Raw genomic sequence first — 18,769 nt, forward strand, 5'->3', positions numbered from 1 at the left:
AATTGTTTGATTTACAGCCTGAAGCTATACATAGCCTACATGTGGTCATTACTAAAACAACAATTCATACCATCACGAGACAGTAAAAATCATCCTTTTTTCAGAATGTGAGTATTGAATATACAGCATGTTCAACTTGGATTAAAACAAATACAAATGTAGTGTTTAAATTAAATGGAAATTCAGAATTTGATATTTCTGTTCAGTATTTCTTGTTTATGGAATTTATATCACTCCAAATGTGTAGCCAACATTCAACCATACTTTCCAGTTACATTCATATTATACTTATTGCACCAATAAAACAATGAATTGCCTTCCAAAGCAGTCGTGAAAATACATTTATTTTGAGAGATGCAGTGAGGAAGAGGCCTGGCTATAAGCACATAGATGCGTTATCACAACTCAATAACATTTAAAAAAACTATTTTTACAGAACTGTATCCACAGGAATTATTGACACCATTTTTTTTCTTACTGTGCGGACAATAAATATTTAAGAGTAATTGCATAAGGAGTAATATATTTGTGCTACCAATTGCACCCTATTCCCTTCATAGTGCACTACTTTGTCTCTGGTCAAAAGTAGTGCACTCTAAAGGAAATATGGTTTCATTTGGGACGTGGTGAGGCATTTTCCTGCTCAGGAAGTGTGCTACAATTACTCTATTCTTGGAATATTTGTAAATCACTTTCCAGAAGAGGGCAACAGATACCAAGAAACGAGGGCCCATTTAACCTTGCAACAGTTTTGGCAGATTTGACCTTCTGATATCAGGAAGTCTCCCTGTTGTGTAAGATCATGTAACTAATGTGTCATATCAATGATTTTATGTGTATTACACATTTTAAAAACTGTACGTCGAATTTGCTGGAGATTAAGTCCATATATGACAGGGTTTAAGACAGGCGGTATAACAAGGAATTGTACACCCATTGCATTACGCATATTTAGTGTAATATTAACATCACTATTCCACCCTTGCAAAATGTCAAACAGGGTCACTGTGATGAAAATAACCATTGTCAATAAATGTGGCACACATGTCTGTGTGAACTTAATCCTTCCCTCAGCTGATTTTACACAAGTCCTTACAATCTGACAGTAAGAAAAGGCAATGAAAAGTATCTGTAAAACATGAAGCACTATTATACAATAGCTCAAAATATGATTGATGGTTATGGGTGAACATGAATGCTTCAATATAGACGGATTGTCACAGAATATTTTATCAATGCGAGATCCACACAAAGGAACTCTGATGGTTAAAATAACTGTTATGAGTGCTATAAATAAAGGATAACACCAAGATAATAAGAGTAACTTTCTAACAGTTAAAGATGTCACAATGGTATGGTATAGTAATGGTCTGGATATTGCCACATACCTGTCGTAAGACATCACTGTTAGAATTGAAACTTCACACATGATAGATGTGTATATTACATAGGCCTGAGTCAAACATCCACCATAAGATATCACCTGAACATCTGACTGAAGGTCCAATAAGAACTTGGGGTAGAAACCAGTGGTTCCGTACAATCCATTGACACATAGACTACACAGAAAGATGTACATGGGCTCATGGAGGCCTTTCTCCTGAATGATTGTTATGATCAGAGTCAGATTCCCAGTGATGATGAGAAGGTATGTGATAAGAGACAAGGTAAAATAGACTGATTTGTTGTTAAATGTCTCTTGTAAGCCACATAGATAAAAGAACTCAACTTGCGTTGAGTTCTCCATCGCTTTTGTTAATTTCCTTTCTTCGGTCAAAACAGCTATTCTTAGTCCTTACAAGGCTTGAGTATGTATTGATGTGAATGAATGCATGTGAATTGTTGGATTCTGTGTAGACTCAGACTAAAGAATCATTTTAAAATACATTCACATCCTCCCTCAAACTCTTACTCTTAAAAATTAATGATCCCGATTTATATGTTGAAATTAGACATCTGCGTGAAAGAAAGAAATTAGCTTTGGTCCATGAAGCGTCTTCTTGCTTGACAGAGGGATACTGCTCCAAGAACTTGTCATGTTAGTCTCTAAATATATCCTGGTCTGTGCTCACATGGGATTGAAGTTTGTGTCAACATGTAACCACTCCATAGAGATGGATCTGTAATGAGTTTAAATCTAACCAAATTAGTTGCTTGTTATACTCTATGTATTAACAAATCCAAACGTCTGCCAGCAGAATATGATTTTTCACCCAAATACTGGAAACTGTAGAAAACCAGAACAGTCCAAGAACAGAACCATTTTCATTTGGTGAATTATAAAGACCGGGTACCTAAAATGAAATAAAACATTCTCAGTGTCAATACACGATAAACTTGATGCAATGTTTTAAATAATCTCTGGGGTACAGAGAAATGATGTGTTACTGGTGTAGGCAGTCACAGGTTTAGAACTACTGAATGTATTTAAGCACCATAGATCAAAGCGGGACCAAACCCAAACGCTGTTGTGCTCTAAATATATCATCATTAACAAAAAGGCACAGGGCGAACCCAAAGTGACAAGTACTCAGGAAATAGTAGGAGAGATTCCTTTCAGGAAAAAGGTAACATTTACAATGACCGACAAAGACAAATGGCAGAGGGAGTATATACAGTTGAAGTCAGAAGTTTACATACCCCTTAGCCAAATACATTTAAACTCAGTTTTTCACTATTCATGACATTTAATCCTAGTAAGAATTCCCTGTTTTTGGTCAGTTAGGATCACCACTTTATTTTAAGAATGTGAAATGTCAGAATAACAGTAGGGTCAGAAGTATACATCCAGACAATTAGTATTTGATAGCATTGCCTTTAAATTGTTTAACTTGGTTCAAACATTTCGGGTAGCCTTCCGCAAGCCTCCCACAATAAGTTGGGTGAATTTTGGTCCATTCCTCCTGACAGCTGGAGTAACTGAGTCAGGTATGTAGGCTTCCTTGCTCGCACACGCCTTTTCAGTTCTGCCCACAAATTTTCAATAAGATTGAGGTCAGGGCTTTGTGATGGCCACTCCAATACCTTGACTTTGTTATCCTTAAGCCATTTTGCCACAACTTTGGAAGTATGCTTGGGGTCATTGTCCATTTGGAAGACCCATTTGTGACCAAGCTTTAACTTCATGACTGATGTTTTGAGATGTTGCTTCAATATATCCACATAATTGTCCTACCTCATGATGCCATCTATTTTGTGAAGTGCACCAGTCCCTCCTGCAGCAAAGCACCCCCACAACATGATGCAGCTACCCCCATGCTTCACGGTTGGGATGATGTCTACGGCTTGCAAGCCTCCACCTATGTCCTCCAAACATAACGATGGTTATTATGGCCAAACAGTTCTATTTCGGTTTCATCAGACCAGAGGACATTTCTCAAAAAAGTATGATCTTTGTGTCCATGTGCAGTTGCAAACTGTAGTCAGGCATTTATATGGTGGTTTTGGAGCAGTGGCTTCTTCCTTACTAAGCGGCCTTTCAGGTTATGTCGATATAGGACTTGTTTTCCTGTGGATATCGATACTTTTTGCACCTTTTTGTACCTGTTTCCTCCAGCATCTTCACAAGGTTCTTTGCTGCTGTTCTGGGATTATTTGCACTTTTCGCACCAAAGTATGTTCCTCTCTAGGAGACAGAACACGTCTCCTTCCTGAGCGGTATGACGGCTGTGTGGTCCCATGGTGTTTATACTTGCGTACTATTGTTTGTACAGATGAACATGGTACCTTCAGGCATTTGAAAATTGCTCCAAAAGATGAACCAGACTTGTGGAGGTCTACAAAAAAAATTATTAGGTCTTGGCGGATTACAATTTGTTTACCGCCCCAATAGGTCCACAGACGACGCAATCGCAACCACACTGCCCGAACCCATCTTCACAAGAGGAATACCTATGTGAGAATGCTGTTCATCGACGACAGCTCGGCATTTAACACCATAGTACCCTCAACTTGTCATCAAGCTCGAGACCCTGGGTCTCGACCAGGACCTGTACAACTTGGTACTGGACTTCCTGACGGGCCACCCCCAGGTGGTGAGGGTAGGCAACAACATTTCCACCCCGCTGATCCTCAACACTGGGGCCCCACGGGGGTGTGTTCTGAGCCCTCTCCTGTACTCCCTGTTCACCCACGACTGTGTGGCCATGCATGCCTCCAACTCAATCATCAAGTTTGCGGACGACACTACAGTGGTAGGCTTGATTACCAACAACGACAAGACGGCCTATAGGGAGGAGGTGAGGGCCCTCGGAGTGTGGTGTCAGGATAATAACCTCACACTTAACGTCAACAAAACAAAGGAGATGATTGTGGACTTCAAGAAACAGCAGCGGGAGCACCACCCTATCCACATCGACGGGACAGTAGTGGAGAGGGTAGTAAGTTTTAAGTTCCTCGGTGTACACATCATGGACAAACTGAATTGGTCCACCCACACAGACAGCATTGTGAAGAAGGCGCAGCAGCGCCTCTTCAACCTCAGGAGGCTGAAGAAATTCGGCTTGTCACCAAAAGCACTCACAAACTTCTACAGATGCACAATCGAGAACATCCTGTCGGGCTGTATCACCGCCTGGTATGGCAACTGCTCCTCCCACAACCATAAGGCTCTCCAGAGGGTAGTGAGGTCTGCACAATGCATCACCGGGGGCAAACTACCTGCCCTCCAGGACACCTACAACACCCGATGTCACAGGAAGGCCATAAAGATCATCAAGGACAACAACCACCCGAGCCACTGCCTGTTCACCCCGCTATCATACAGAAGGCGAAGTCAGTACAGGTGCATCAAAGCAGGGACCGAGAGACTGAAAAACAGCTTCTATCTCAAGGCCATCAGACTGTTAAACAGGACGGAAGTGAGTGCTATGGGGCGGTAGTCGTTTAGCTCAGTTACCTTAGCTTTCTTGGGAACAGGAACAATGGTGGCCCTCTTGAAGCATGTGGGAACAGCAGACTGGTATAGGGATTGATCGAATATGTCCATAAACACACCAGCCAGATGGTCTGCGCATGCTCTGAGGGCTCGGCTGGGGATGCCGTCTGGGCCTGCAGCCTTGCGAGGGTTAACACGTTTAAATGTTTTACTCACCTCGGCTGCAGTGAAGGAGAGTCCGCATGTTTTCGTTGCAGGCAGTGTCAGTGGCACTGTATTGTCCTCAAAGCAGGCAAAAAAGTTATTTAGTCTGCCTGGGAGCAAGACATCCTGGTCCGTGACTGGGCTGGTTTTCTTTTTGTAGTCCGTGATTGACTGTAGACCCTGCCACATACCTCTTGTGTCTGAGCCGTTGAATTGAGATTCTACTTTGTCTCTATACTGACGCTTAGCTTGTTTGATAGCCTTGCGGAGGGAATAGCTGCACTGTTTGTATTCGGTCATGTTACCAGTCACCTTGCCCTGATTAAAAGCAGTGGTTCGCGCTTTCAGTTTCACGCGAATGCTGCCATCAATCCACGGTTTCTGGTTTGGGAATGTTTTAATCGTTGCTATGGGAAGCGAGAATATACGTAATTTAGCTGGTCTGGTAGGCTTGTGTCACTGGGTAGCTCTCAGCTGTGCTTCCCTTTGTAGTCTGTAATACTTTGCAAGCCCTGCCACATCCGACAAATGTCTAAGCCGAGGGTAGTATGATTCTATCTTAGTCCTGTATTGACACTTTGCCTGTTTGATGGTTCGTCGTCCAGGTTAGAGTCCTGCTCCTTGAAAACTGCAGCTCTACCCTTTAGCTCAGGGCAGATGTTGCCTGTAATCCATGGCTTCTGGTTGGGGTATATACATACAATCACTGTGGGGACGACATCATCGAATCCAGTGACTGATGTGGTGTACTCCTCAATGCCATCGGAAGAATCCCGGAACATATTCCAGTCTCTGCTAGCAAAACAGTCCTGTAGCTTAGTATCTGCTTCATCTGACCACTGAGTCACTGGTGCTTCCTGCTTCAGTTTTATCTAATAAGCAGGAATGAGGAGGATATAATTATGGTCAGATTTTCCAAATGGAGGGCAAGGGAGAGCTTTATACATGTCTCTGTGTTTGGAGTAAAGGTGGTCTTGAGTTTTTTCCCTCTGGTTGCATATTTAACATGCTGGTAGAATTTAGGTAAAACGGATTTAAGTTTCCCTGCATTAAAGTCCCCGGCCACTTGAAGTGGCAGCATCAGTCTGTGGTGGTATGTAGACAGCTACGAAAAATACTAATGAAAACTCTTTAGGTAGATAGTGTCGTCTACAGCTTATCAGGAAATATTCTACCTCAGACAAACAAAACCTTGAGACTTCCTTAGATGTCGTGCACCAGCTGTTGTTTACAAATAGACATAGACCGCCACCCCTTGTCTTACGATAGGCTGTTGTTCAATCCTGCCGATACAGTGTAAAACCTGCCAGCTGTATGTTCTTCATGTTGGCATTCAGCCACGACTCTATGAAACATAAGATAATACAGTTTTGAATGTCCTGTTGGTAGTTTAATCTCGCTCGTAGGTCATCAATTTTATTTTCCAATGATTGCACCTTGTCCAATAGGAAGAATGGCAGTGGGGGTTTACTCGCTCGCCTACAAATTCTCAGAAGGCAGCCCAACCTCCGCCCCCTTTTTCTCAGAAAGCAAATGATGGGGAATTTGGCCTGTTCCTGGGAAAGCAGTATAAACTTGTCAGATACGTTAAAGGAAAAATGTTCTTCCAACTCGTGGTGAGTAATCGCTGTTCTGTCCAGAAGTTATTTTCGGTCTTTAGAGCCGGTAGCAGCAACATTATGTACAAAATAAGTTTTTAAAAAGTCCAACACATCGCAAGAAAACAAACAAAATAACACAGTTCGTTAGGAGCACGTAAAATGTAATTCATGCCATTCTTCTCCTGCATCTCTTCTTATTGATGTCCTTGCAGAAATTCGACCACAAAGGCCTGATTCACACAGTCTCCTCTGAACAGTTGATGTTGAAATGTGTCTGTTACTTGACCTCTGTGAAGCATTTATTTGGGCTGCACTTTTTGAGGTTGGTAACTCGAATGAACTTATCTTCTGCAGTGTTGGTAACTCTTGGTCTTCCTTTCCAGTGGCGGTCCAAATGAGAGTCAATTTCATCATAGCGCTTGATGGTTTTTGTGACTGCACTTGAAGAAACTTTCAAAGTTATTGAAATGTTCCGGGTTGACTGACCTTCATGTCTTAAACTAATGATGGACTGCCGTTTCTCTTCGCTTATTTGAGCTGTCCTTGCCATAATATGGACTTGGTCTTTGCCCTATTTAGTAAATCTTCTGTATACCATCCCTACCTTGTCACAACACAATGCATTAAGAAGGAAAGACATTTCACAAATTAACTTTTAACAAGGCACACCTGTTAATAATTGAAATGCATTCCAGGTGACTACCTCATGAATCTGGTTGAGAGAATGCCAAATGTATGCAAAGCTGTCATCAAAGAAAAGGGTGGCTACTTTGAAAAAGTAGCCACCCTACAAATTTATTCTGATTTGTTTAACACTTCATTGGATACTACATGATTCCATATGTATTATTTCATAGTTGTGATGTCTTCACAATTATTCTACAATGTAGAAAATAGTACAAATAAAGAAAAACCCTGGAATGAGTAGGTGTGTCCAAACTTTTGACTGGAACTGTATTTTTAAGAATTAAGCTTTATCAGACCGGCCCAGTAATTAGTGCAAATGCCAGATGGGTCATTCCTTTAGCTCAGTGGAAAGTCTAAAAAGTTTGCGTAGAGCTAGATAGAGGACTTGCGTGGCCAAAAGTCACTAGAGTAGTAACTGGGTGGGACTTCATATGGGTTAAGGAAGGATCACATAATTCCATAAAGGTCACCATGAGGGATCAGCTAATGAATTATACTTGTGAGAAAACATTCCATAACTGCTGGTGTCAGTAAAATCCCCTATGGAACCATTTCCCTATTTGACTGCTGGGTTTCATGGGTATTATGTGGTACTCTATTGGGACAGACTGAGGTGTCTTCAGATTAAGTGTAGCTGAGCGGGGGATTGGGCTGATCTTCCTCATTGTCCCTGAAGCTCTTTCAAAAATGCATTGGAATCATTAGCAAGAAAAAATGCAACTGTTTGATCAAGAAATGGATTGATCCCTTTTATTTTACAGGAAATTATTTGAAACAGAACTTATTGTGTCCTTATATCCTTTTACTCTGTCCCCAACCCCCCTGAAAGGCATGTACATGTCCACTGACATGCTAATAGAGCATTATAGGGTCAGTGACACAACAGTATTCCTGATTTGACTTTAGTACAGTAAAATACATTTAAAGGAAATTCAGAAGAATTCACAGAAATAGTATGCAATACAAAGGAGAAACAAGTGATTAGGTTGATGATCAAAACAAATGTATAAGCATTCAGTTCTGGCAGATGTTCCTGTCAATCCTGGGATTCAAACCGGCAACCCTGTCCTGCTGCTGTACTTTCTAAAGTTATAATTGGTCCCAATTTAGGTTAAGATTTTCGATGAGGAAAATCTTTCTGAACTTTCTTGATTTTTCTTCTAACAATTTTTGTAACACATGTCCTGATCTCCTTGGTCCTAATACCATATATGATAGGGTGTACCAGTGGTGGGAAAATAATGAACTGTACTGATATCAATACATTAACCTCCTTGCTAACTGTGCTGTGCCTGTTGTAAACAACAGAAAAAAGGATGGCTGTAGAGAAGTTGATGAATATGTTCTAGTGGGGAGTACACACATTAAAAGCCTTCGTTCGTGACTCCTTTGAGGCTTTCAAGCAAATAATATCTTTAAATATGAGAGCACAACTAACACCAATGGTAAAACTACTAGATATGATACATATACCATACAGGTTGATCAGCGCACTTTCAACACGAGAGCGTTTAACAACTGCTTAGTCATCACAAAAAAGTTGTTGTACTTGCACAAAGGGAGCCTTGAAGCGATACACATTTGAAAAGAGTTATGGGAATAAAGTATACCAAGGCCAACAACATACTCACTTTAGAAGGAGTCATAATGCTATGATATTGAAATGGCCTAAAAATGGAGACATACCTGTCATAAGCCATTACTGCTAGAATAACGTAAGCAAACATTACATATATATTGCAGAAATATTTTTGTACGGTGGGCCAAGAGACCAGGGCCAAGAGAACAGAAGAGGCATAATGGGTCGGGGTGTAGGGTCGTCCCAAGGATCCCACTTAGCATCTATTTGAGCACAGCTTGAAGGTAGGGAGGGCCACTCCCCTTGATGCTCTATAGTTATGCAATTAACTAGCTAATATGAAACAAAACATTATGTTACAATACATTATAAACTTTACAGTAATATTTGGGCTACAGAGAAATGATTCCAAAATGACACATATCTATACAGTCAATTATAGCAACTATAAGTAACAAAACACATAATTAAATGTTACAAAAAATTACCACCAGGTTATGTTTTAGTGTGACGGCCTAGTATCAAATCAAATCAAATCAAATGTATTTATAAAGCCCTTCGTACATCAGCTGATATCTCAAAGTGTTGTACAGAAACCCAGCCTAAAACCACAAACAGCAAGCAATGCAGGTGTAGAAGCACGGTGGCTAGGAAAAACTCCCTAGAAAGGCCAAAACCTAGGAAGAAACCTAGAGAGGAACCAGGCTATGTGGGGTGGCCAGGCCTCTTCTAGCTGTGCCGAGTGGAGATTATAACAGAACATGGTCAAGATGTTCAAATGTTAATAAATGACCAGCATGGTCAAATAATAATAAGGCAGAACAGTTGAAACTGGAGCAGCAGCACGGTCAGGTGGACTGGGGACAGCAAGGAGTCATCATGTCAGGTAGTCCTGGGACATGGTCCAAGGGCTCAGGTAGTACCTTTTTACAAGCCTGCCTGATATTAACCATCCTAATGCCATACATAATAGGATTGAAAAGTGGTGGACATATTGGAAAATAAACCAATAAAATAGTGTGAAGTATAGGTGGAAGATGTGCAGTATCATATCTGCCTTGTATAATCACAAATATACAGCCAAATAAGAAGTTCAGCAAAGAGGCTATATGTGGTGTACAGGTGTTAAATGCTTTCTGTTTTGTCTCTTTAGAAGACTTTAAACATATCTGTAGAATTCTTACATATGAGTATATGGTAGGAAATATACTACAAGAAAAAGAGAGCGCAGTGACAACAAGACCCCATATGTTATTCAGCATAGTATTTGAACAGGCAAGCTTGACGACTGAGTAGTTGTCACAATACACTCTGTCTAGAATGTTACCACAAAATTGCAGTCGCAAACTCAGGGAGATAATGATGGCGTTGATGAAAAAAGAATACACCCAGGGCAGTAGAATTAAGCCAGAAATTATTTTAGGTGTCATAATATTGTTATACTGTAGAGGATAACAAATAGAGATGTACCTGTCATAGGACATAACTGCTAAATTACTATATTCTGTTATAGCATATGTGTACAACACATAAATCTGGAGATAACAATAAAGAAGGGAAATATCATGTGTGTCAGACAGCAAGTAAAACATGAGAGCAGGAAACAAACCAGTGCTCCCATACAACTGATTAACAAACAAAGCACATAGAAACAGATACATGGGTTCATGAAGACTTCTTTCAATGCAGATAACTCCAATAAGTAAAGTATTGGCAAGAATGATGACAAAATATAAAACAGTCACTAAAGCAAAGAAGAAATACTTCAATTGTCCGATATCACCGTATGCAGCAAGCCTGAAGACCTCGTAGTGAGTAGAGATTTCCATGGTCCTGGGAGTTGGTAAAGATGTGCTGTCAATGTTTGAAGAAGAGGGCAAATCCTCTATAGTACTGTAACTTCAATATAAGTTAAAACAATGAAATCACAAAGACCAGACGACCTAAATTGATAACCTTGACCTGTTCATGTTACAGTGATACGTTTTCCCATTGCTGTATATAGATAGCTATTCATTCTTTGGATTACATAATTCATAGCCTAAATCAAACAATATTATACTTTCTATCCTGCACTCATTATTTATTGTATTAAAATGCTAAATATATTGATAAAATGTATGTAACGTACCATTTTTAATCCATGATGAACTCCTGAAACAGCTCCTCACTTGATTCTTATATTTGTGGGATGAAAAAAAAACTGCCTGCCTTGGTGTGATATGCAAATATGCTTTCTTAAATTCTCTAGAAATACAGTAATTCATGGCTAGCTAGTTGGTGTTGCACTCTAGCGTTCAATCGGAGATGTTACCCTCTCTGAGACCAAGAAGTACAGTGCCTTGCGAAAGTATTCGGCCCCCTTGAACTTTGCGACCTTTTGCCACATTTCAGGCTTCAAACATAAAGATATAAAACTGTATTTTTTTGTGAAGAATCAACAACAAGTGGGATACAATCATGAAGTGGAATGACATTTATTGGATATTTCAAACTTTTTTAACAAATCAAAAACTGAAAAATTGGGCGTGCAAAATTATTCAGCCCATTTACTTTCAGTGCAGCAAACTCTCTCCAGAAGTTCAGTGAGGATCTCTGAATGATCCAATGTTGACCTAAATGACTAATGATGATAAATACAATCCACCTGTTTGTAATCAAGTCTCCGTATAAATGCACCTGCACTGTGATAGTCTCAGAGGTCCGTTAAAAGCGCAGAGAGCATCATGAAGAACAAGGAACACACCAGGCAGGTCCGAGATACTGTTGTGAAGAAGTTTAAAGCCGGATTTGGATAGAAAAAGATTTCCCAAGCTTTAAACATCCCAAGGAGCACTGTGCAAGCGATAATATTGAAATGGAAGGAGTATCAGACCACTGCAAATCTACCAAGACCTGGCCGTCCCTCTAAACGTTCAGCTCATACAAGGAGAAGACTGATCAGAGATGCAGCCAAGAGGCCCATGATCACTCTGGATGAACTGCAGAGATCTACAGCTGAGGTGGGAGACTCTGTTCATAGGACAACAATCAGTCATATATTTCACAAATCTGGCCTTTATGGAAGAGTGGCAAGAAGAAAGCCATTTCTTAAAGATATCCATAAAAAGTGTCGTTTAAAGTTTGCCACAAGCCACCTGGGAGACACACCAAACATGTGGAAGAAGGTGCTCTGGTCAGATGAAACCAAAATTGAACTTTTTGGCAACAATGCAAAACGTTATGTTTGGCGTAAAAGCAACACAGCTCATCACCCTGAACCCACCATACCCACTGTCAAACATGGTGGTGGCAGCATCATGGTTTGGGCCTGCTTTTCTTCAGCAGGGACAGGGAAGATGGTTAAAATTGATGGGAAGATGGATGGAGCCAAATACAGGACCATTCTGGAAGAAAACCTGATGGCGTCTGCAAAAGACCTGAGACTGGGACGGAGATTTGTCTTCCAACAAGACAATGACCCAAAACATAAAGCAAAATCTACAATGGAATGGTTCAAAAATAAACATATCCAGGTGTTAGAATGGCCAAGTCAATGTCCAGACCTGAATCCAATTGAGAATCTGTGGAAAGAACTGAAAACTGCTGTTCACAAATGCTCTCCATCCAACCTCACTGAGCTCGAGCTGTTTTGCAAGGAGGAATGGGAAAAAATTTCAGTCTCTCGATGTGCAAAACTGATAGAGACATACCCAAAGCGACTTACAGCTGTAATCTGCCGCAAAAGGTGGCGCTACAAAGTATTAATTTAAGGGGGCTGAATAATTTTGCACGCCCAATTTTTCAGTTTTTGATTTATTAAAAAAGTTTGAAATATCCAATAAGTGTCGTTCCACTTCATGATTGTGTCCCATTTGTTGTTGATTCTTCACAAAAAAATAGTTTTATATCTTTATGTTTGAAGCCTGGAATGTGGCAAAAGGTCGCAAAGTTCAAGGGGGCCGAATACTTTCGCAAGGCACTGTAGTTGTTTCCCTGTTATAGCAGCAAAGGGGGACAAACTCCCTATTAATGCCCATGGTTTTGGAATGAGATGTTCAAGCAGGTGTCCACATGCCTTTGGTCATGTTTATATACAGTCGTGGCCAAATGTTTTGGGATTGACACAAATATAAATTTTCCCAAAGTCTGCTGCCTCAGTGTCTTTAGATATTTTTGTCAGATGTTACTATGGAATACTGAGGTATAATTCTAAGCATTTCATAAGTGTCAAAGGCCTTTATTGACAATTACATGAAGTTGATGCAAAGAGTTAATATTTGCAGTGTTGACCCTTCTTTTTCAAGACTTTTGCAATCCGCTCTGGCATGCTGTTAACTAACTTCTGGGCCACATCCTGACGGATGGCAGCCCATTCTTGCATAATCAATGCTTGGAGTGTGTCAGAATTTGTGGGTTTTTGTTTGTCCGCTCGCCTCTTGAGGATTGACCACAAGTTCTCAATGGGATTAAGGTCTGGGGAGTTTCCTGGCCATGGACCCAAAATATCAATGGCTTGTTCCCCGAGCCACTTAGTTATCACTTTTGCCTTATGGCAAGGTGCTCCATCATCCACATTGTTCATCTCCAAACTGTCCCTGGATGGTTGGGAGAAGTTGCTCTAAGGAGGATGTGTTGGTACCGTTCTTTATTCATGGCTGTGTTCTTAGGCAAAATTGTGAGTGAGCCCACTCCCTTGGCTGAGAAGCAACCCCACACATGGTCTCAGGATGCCTTACTGTTGGTATGACACAGAACTGATGGTAGCACTCACCTTGTCTTCTCCTGGCAAGCTTTTTTCCGGATGCCCCAAACAATCGGAAAGGGGATTCATCAGAGAAAATGACTTTACCCCAGTCCTCAGCAGTCCAATCCATTTACCTTTTGCAAAATATCAGTCTGTCCCTGATGTTTTTCCTGGAGAGAAGTGGCTTCTTTGCTGCCCTTCTTGACACGAGGCCATCCTCAAATTCTTTGCCTCACTGTGCGTGCAGATCCACTCACACCTGCCTGCTGCCATTCGTGAGCAAGCTCTGTACTGGTGGTGCCTTGATCCCGCAGCTGAATCAACTTTAGGAGACAATGCTGGCGCTTACTGGACTTTCTAGGGCGCCTTGAAGCCTTCTTCACAACAATTGAACTGCTCTCCTTGAAGTTCTTGATGATCTGATAAATGGTTGATTTAGGTGCAATCTTCCTGGCAGCAATATCCTTGCTCTTTTTGTGCAAAGCAATGATGACGGCACGTGTTTCCTTGCAGGTAACCATGGTTGACAGAGGAAGAACAATGATTCCAAGCACCACCCTCCTTTTGAAGCTTCCAGTCTCTTATTCAAACTCAATCAGCATAACAGAGTGATCTCCAGCCTTGTCCTCAACAACACTCCCACCTGTGTTAACGAGAGAATCACTCACATGATGTCTGCAGGGCTGAAATGTATTGGAAATGTTTTTTGGGATTCAGTTCATTTGCATGGCAAAGAGGGACTTTGCAATGAATCTGATCCCTCTTCATAACATTCTGGAGTATATGCAAATTGCAATCATACAAACTGAGGCAGCAGACCTCGAGAAAATTAATATTTGTGTCATTCTCAAAACTTTTGGCCACGACTGTATATACAGTGGTTCCTCCTTTAAAAGTTGCGAGCTTACACCGCAGGGACCAAGCGTCACGGTTTCATTGCTCAAGACCACCACAAGGCGGAGCACTCATTGTGCATTTGGGTCCCAAGGTTTTTATATGACCAATCATATCGAGTGGTTCCACTGACAAATTTGACGCAAGCCACCCGTCCTTGGTGGCTTTCTTCAATGAAGATGGCTGACAGAACATTACAGAGGAAGCAGATTTAAGTAGTTATGTCATAACGAGTCAAGCTAAACATTTACAATTGAGAGGAATATGTTAGTTAATGTAGAGACAAATGATTGTGCATATAATTTGTCATAAAGTTCATTTTACGAAAATAGCAATTTAGGAAGTTAACTGACTAGCTAACATTAGCCAGCTAGCTAGCTAGTGTTATGACATGAGTACAGTATGACATTGTAATTTGTGTTTAATGTTTTAGGGACTCCTGAGAACTAGCAAACCAGGCTGTTGTCTTGGAAAACAGTGGATGTAAAGAATCTAGCTAGCTAAAGCATTTACTGCAAATTGAATGTACAATTGTAAGTTAGCCTTGCCGCGCAATGCATCTGATGTAACATAGCTAACTATTTACTTGCTTATTGTGTAGTGGAGGATACACATAACTGCATGCCTATGGATGTGTAGCTAGCTACAGTAAGTAGCCAATCTGTGTATGCACCCCAAAACGTTAGGTTTCGAACTAATATTCATACCAATCTATGAACCTTAGCTATCATAGTTGTTGTATCAACTTCAAGTCTGAAAGGCATTAATGAAGCCTATGGATTGAATAGAATATATAACTTTGTGCCAAGTATGCAAGTCCTAGATGCATGTACTGTAGTTATAACCACGCATGAGACCCACATTGTAGCCTGTACAGTGAATATATTCACCGATCATGTACTCTTCCTTGGCAAATAAAGGTGTGGTTCAGGTATGAATCTCTGAGACATTCTTTTTCCGTCATATCCAATACCAGGTGTATCAAACTCCATTCTTGATGCTGTGTCTTCATTACAATTATACACTTCAACCGTGTTTACCACTCCTGCTCCTGGGACAACAATGATTACACATTGTACCTATGCAATAGACTAGAAACATGATTTAACTCTACTGACTCCCCATCCTGCATGCGGGAGCATAATCATCGCCTGACAATAATTAGCATAACGCAACGGACATAAATATCCCTAGAAAATATTCCTATTCATGAAAATCACAAATGAAATATATTGAGACACAGCTTAGCCTCAGATTTTCAAAATATGCTTTACAGCCAAAGCTAGACAAGCATTTGTGTAAGTTTATCGATAGCCTAGCATAGAATTATGCCTTGCTAGCAGCAGGCAACCTTGTCACAAATCAGAAAAGCAATCAAATTAAATAGTTTACCTTTGATGAACTTCGGATGTTTTCACTCACGAGACTCCAAGGTAGATAGCCAAAGTTCATTTTTTCCCAAAACATTATTTTTGTAGGACTCATTGGAACGCAGCGATTTCAAAATATGGGGCACTTCCGGATTGGATTTTTCTCAGGCTTTCGCCTGCAACATCAGTTCTGTTATACTCACAGACAATATATTTACAGTTTTGGAAACGTTAGTGTTTTCTATCCAAAACTGCCAATTATATGCATATTCTAGCATCTTGTCCTGACAAAATATCCAGTTTAAAACAGGAACGTTTTTTTCCCAAAAATAAAAATACTGCCCCTAGAGTCGCAACAGGTTATAAGTAAAGGGTGATTTGTAATTCATATATACAGAAAGATAAAAAAACAATGCATATCTAACTCCCTTCATCTGCATTAATCTGAGGACAGAGGATAGCATTTCAATGAGACACTTAATTTCAACTAATGGAGAATGTGAAACACTATTTAAAGAAGTTAATTTCCTGGTGCTATAATTAAAATGCATGTATTATGTATTTATCATAAATGTAATATTATATTATAAATTTCAAGTTCAATCTGTACTTCAATGCACATATGGTGTGCATTATAAAATGAGGAAGAAAGACGAGGTGGGGAGAGAGGTGTAGAAGACAAAGGGAAAGAGGTAAGAACAGAGGCAGACAGCATATGATTAATGAATTACAGTGCTACCCTATATTATCTCAGTTCACCACAATTACAATGTCTCTAGCGGTGTCTCCTAACCAGCCTTGGGCCCCCAGTTAGCCCGAAGGTTATCTTGAGTGGGTGAGGTGGCGATGACGGGACTGGCTTCCTTTCTCACATCAAAACATACCTGCAGACAAGAGAGATGGATAGAGAGAGAGCATGATTAAGCCTTGTTTTATTTATTCTAACACAATCAGTCATCATAATCATCAGGAGGTGAAATGCAAAACTGACCTTGGATCATTAACTCTGGGACTACTACATCTCTACCTGTATTTCAATGTAAAGCATCTCCTTAATAATACTTCCTGTTGACCTGGCCTCTCGCACATGATCATACTGTGCCCTCTGTGTCAGCCAGTTCAGATGTGGGAGGGGTTCACCGACACAGCTGATATAACCTAGAGGATTTAGGGAGAATGGGGAGAGGGATGAAGTGAAGGAGAGAGACTGTTATTGTGTGTGTGTTGTCTCACCTGGTATCCACTCTAAGTGGCCCAAGATAACTTTATGCAGAAAAACAGACACATGAGTACAAACACTAGAAGATAATGTCATTATTAGACATAAATACCACTTGAAGTTTGATGACTTGATAATTTGAATCAGCTGTGTAGTGCTAAGGCAAAAACAAAAATGTGCATAGGTGTTTGGATAATTCTGATATGCCACAGCTGGTGAGGTGTCAGGTTTGCCTCTGCACTTAAAGGGTGATTATTCCAACTCTCTGTGAAATGTTGCAGATCTGCCCGCAGACAAGGTAGGGACAAATATCCCACACAGAAGAGGGGGATAAAATTCGACAGGTCAAGGTATCCTTCTTCCTCCAAACTGTGCATGTGAGACAGGTTCCATGTACATCAAGACAGGCAGAGAGGAAGAGAGAAAAATAACAGTTTAATTACCTCTGGTTATGGACACTTTTGCCAGCAATAAAGCTTCCGCGGCCTGTTCCTCGGACCGTGAACATCTGGCAATGTCTACATTTTCGACCCCTTGATCAGCTCGCACTCTGAATGTTAAGAAAATAGCTTCTTATTTGTGGATATGAAAGCAATAACTGAGATATGACCCTTCAGTCTAAAGCAGCCGATGTCATTTTAGGTGCCCAGAGTAAACTGCCTGCTACTCAGTCCCATAAGCTAAGATATGCATATTATTAGTAGTTTTGGATAGAAAACACTGAAGTTTCTAAAACTTTTTGAACGATGTCTGTGAGTATAACATAACTCATATGGAAGGCAAAGACCTGAGAAGAAATCCAACCAGGAAGTGGGAAATCTGAGGTTTGTAGGTTTGTGCTGTTGCCATGTTGTGTTGCTACCATGCTGTGTAGTCAGGTGTTGCTGCCATGCTGTTGTCTTGGGTCTCTCTTTATGTAGTGTTGTGTTGTCTCTCTTGTTGTGATGTGTGTTTTGTCCTATATTTTTATTTAATCAATTTGTATTTTTCATCCCAGCCCCGTCCCTGCAGGAGGCCTTTTGCCTTTTGGTAGGCCGTCATTGGAAAAAATAATTTGTTCTTAACTGACTTGCCGATTTTTTTTATTTTTTTTTTATTTTTTTTAAAGTTCAAATTAAATAAATATTTAACTGTATTTGGGGAGTTTCTCCCATTCTCTGCAGATCCTTTCAAGCTCTGTCAGGTTGGATGGGGAGCATTCCAGCAAAGCAATTCAGGTCTCTCCAAAGATGTTCGATCGGGTTCGGGCTTTAGCTAGGCCACTCAAGCAATTTCAGAGACTTGTGTCGAAGCCACTCCTGCATGTCTTAGGGTCGTTCTCCTGTTGGAAGGTGAACCTTCGCCCAAGTCTGAGATCCTGAGAGCTCTTGAGCAGATTTTCATCAATGATCTACTTTGATCCGTTTATCATTCCCTCTATCCTGACTAGTCTCCCAGTCTCTGCCACTGAAAAACATCCCCACAGCATGAGGCTGCCACGGTAGGAATGGTGCCAGGTTTCCTCCAGATGTGACGCTTGGCATTCAGGCCACGTAGTTGGCATTCAGGCCACGTAGTTCAATCTGGTTGTGCCAGCTCCCCGCACTCGCCCTGAAGTGTGTGTCACCAGTCTG

At 40.8% G+C, this 18,769-nt stretch overlaps 2 protein-coding genes and 1 pseudogene across 2 annotated transcripts; all 3 read right to left on the bottom strand.

Moving 5' to 3' along the window:
* Positions 1 to 808: 808 nt before the first annotated feature.
* On the bottom strand, positions 809 to 1,747 carry LOC135545042 (olfactory receptor 1D2-like). Its single transcript, XM_064972698.1, has one exon. It carries the CDS (start codon positions 1,745 to 1,747, stop codon positions 809 to 811), a length of 939 nt encoding a protein of 312 aa, XP_064828770.1.
* Positions 1,748 to 8,479: 6,732 nt separating this feature from the next.
* On the bottom strand, positions 8,480 to 9,095 carry LOC135545043 (olfactory receptor 52K2-like; annotated as a pseudogene).
* Positions 9,096 to 9,795: 700 nt separating this feature from the next.
* Positions 9,796 to 10,776, bottom strand: LOC135545044 (olfactory receptor 11A1-like). The gene has a single exon (XM_064972699.1). The coding sequence runs from the start codon at positions 10,774 to 10,776 to the stop codon at positions 9,796 to 9,798; it is 981 nt and encodes a 326-aa protein (XP_064828771.1).
* Positions 10,777 to 18,769: the final 7,993 nt, after the last annotated feature.

Source organism: Oncorhynchus masou, chromosome 9 (genome assembly GCF_036934945.1).
Source record: "Oncorhynchus masou masou isolate Uvic2021 chromosome 9, UVic_Omas_1.1, whole genome shotgun sequence".
NCBI classification, from domain to species: Eukaryota; Metazoa; Chordata; class Actinopteri; order Salmoniformes; family Salmonidae; genus Oncorhynchus; species Oncorhynchus masou.

What these genes read in the sequence shown, in the direction of transcription:
- LOC135545042 (XM_064972698.1), bottom strand. Translation starts at nt 1,747, where the DNA reads ATGGAGAACTCAACGCAAGTTGAGTTCTTTTATCTATGTGGCTTACAA.
- LOC135545044 (XM_064972699.1), bottom strand. Translation starts at nt 10,776, where the DNA reads ATGGAAATCTCTACTCACTACGAGGTCTTCAGGCTTGCTGCATACGGT.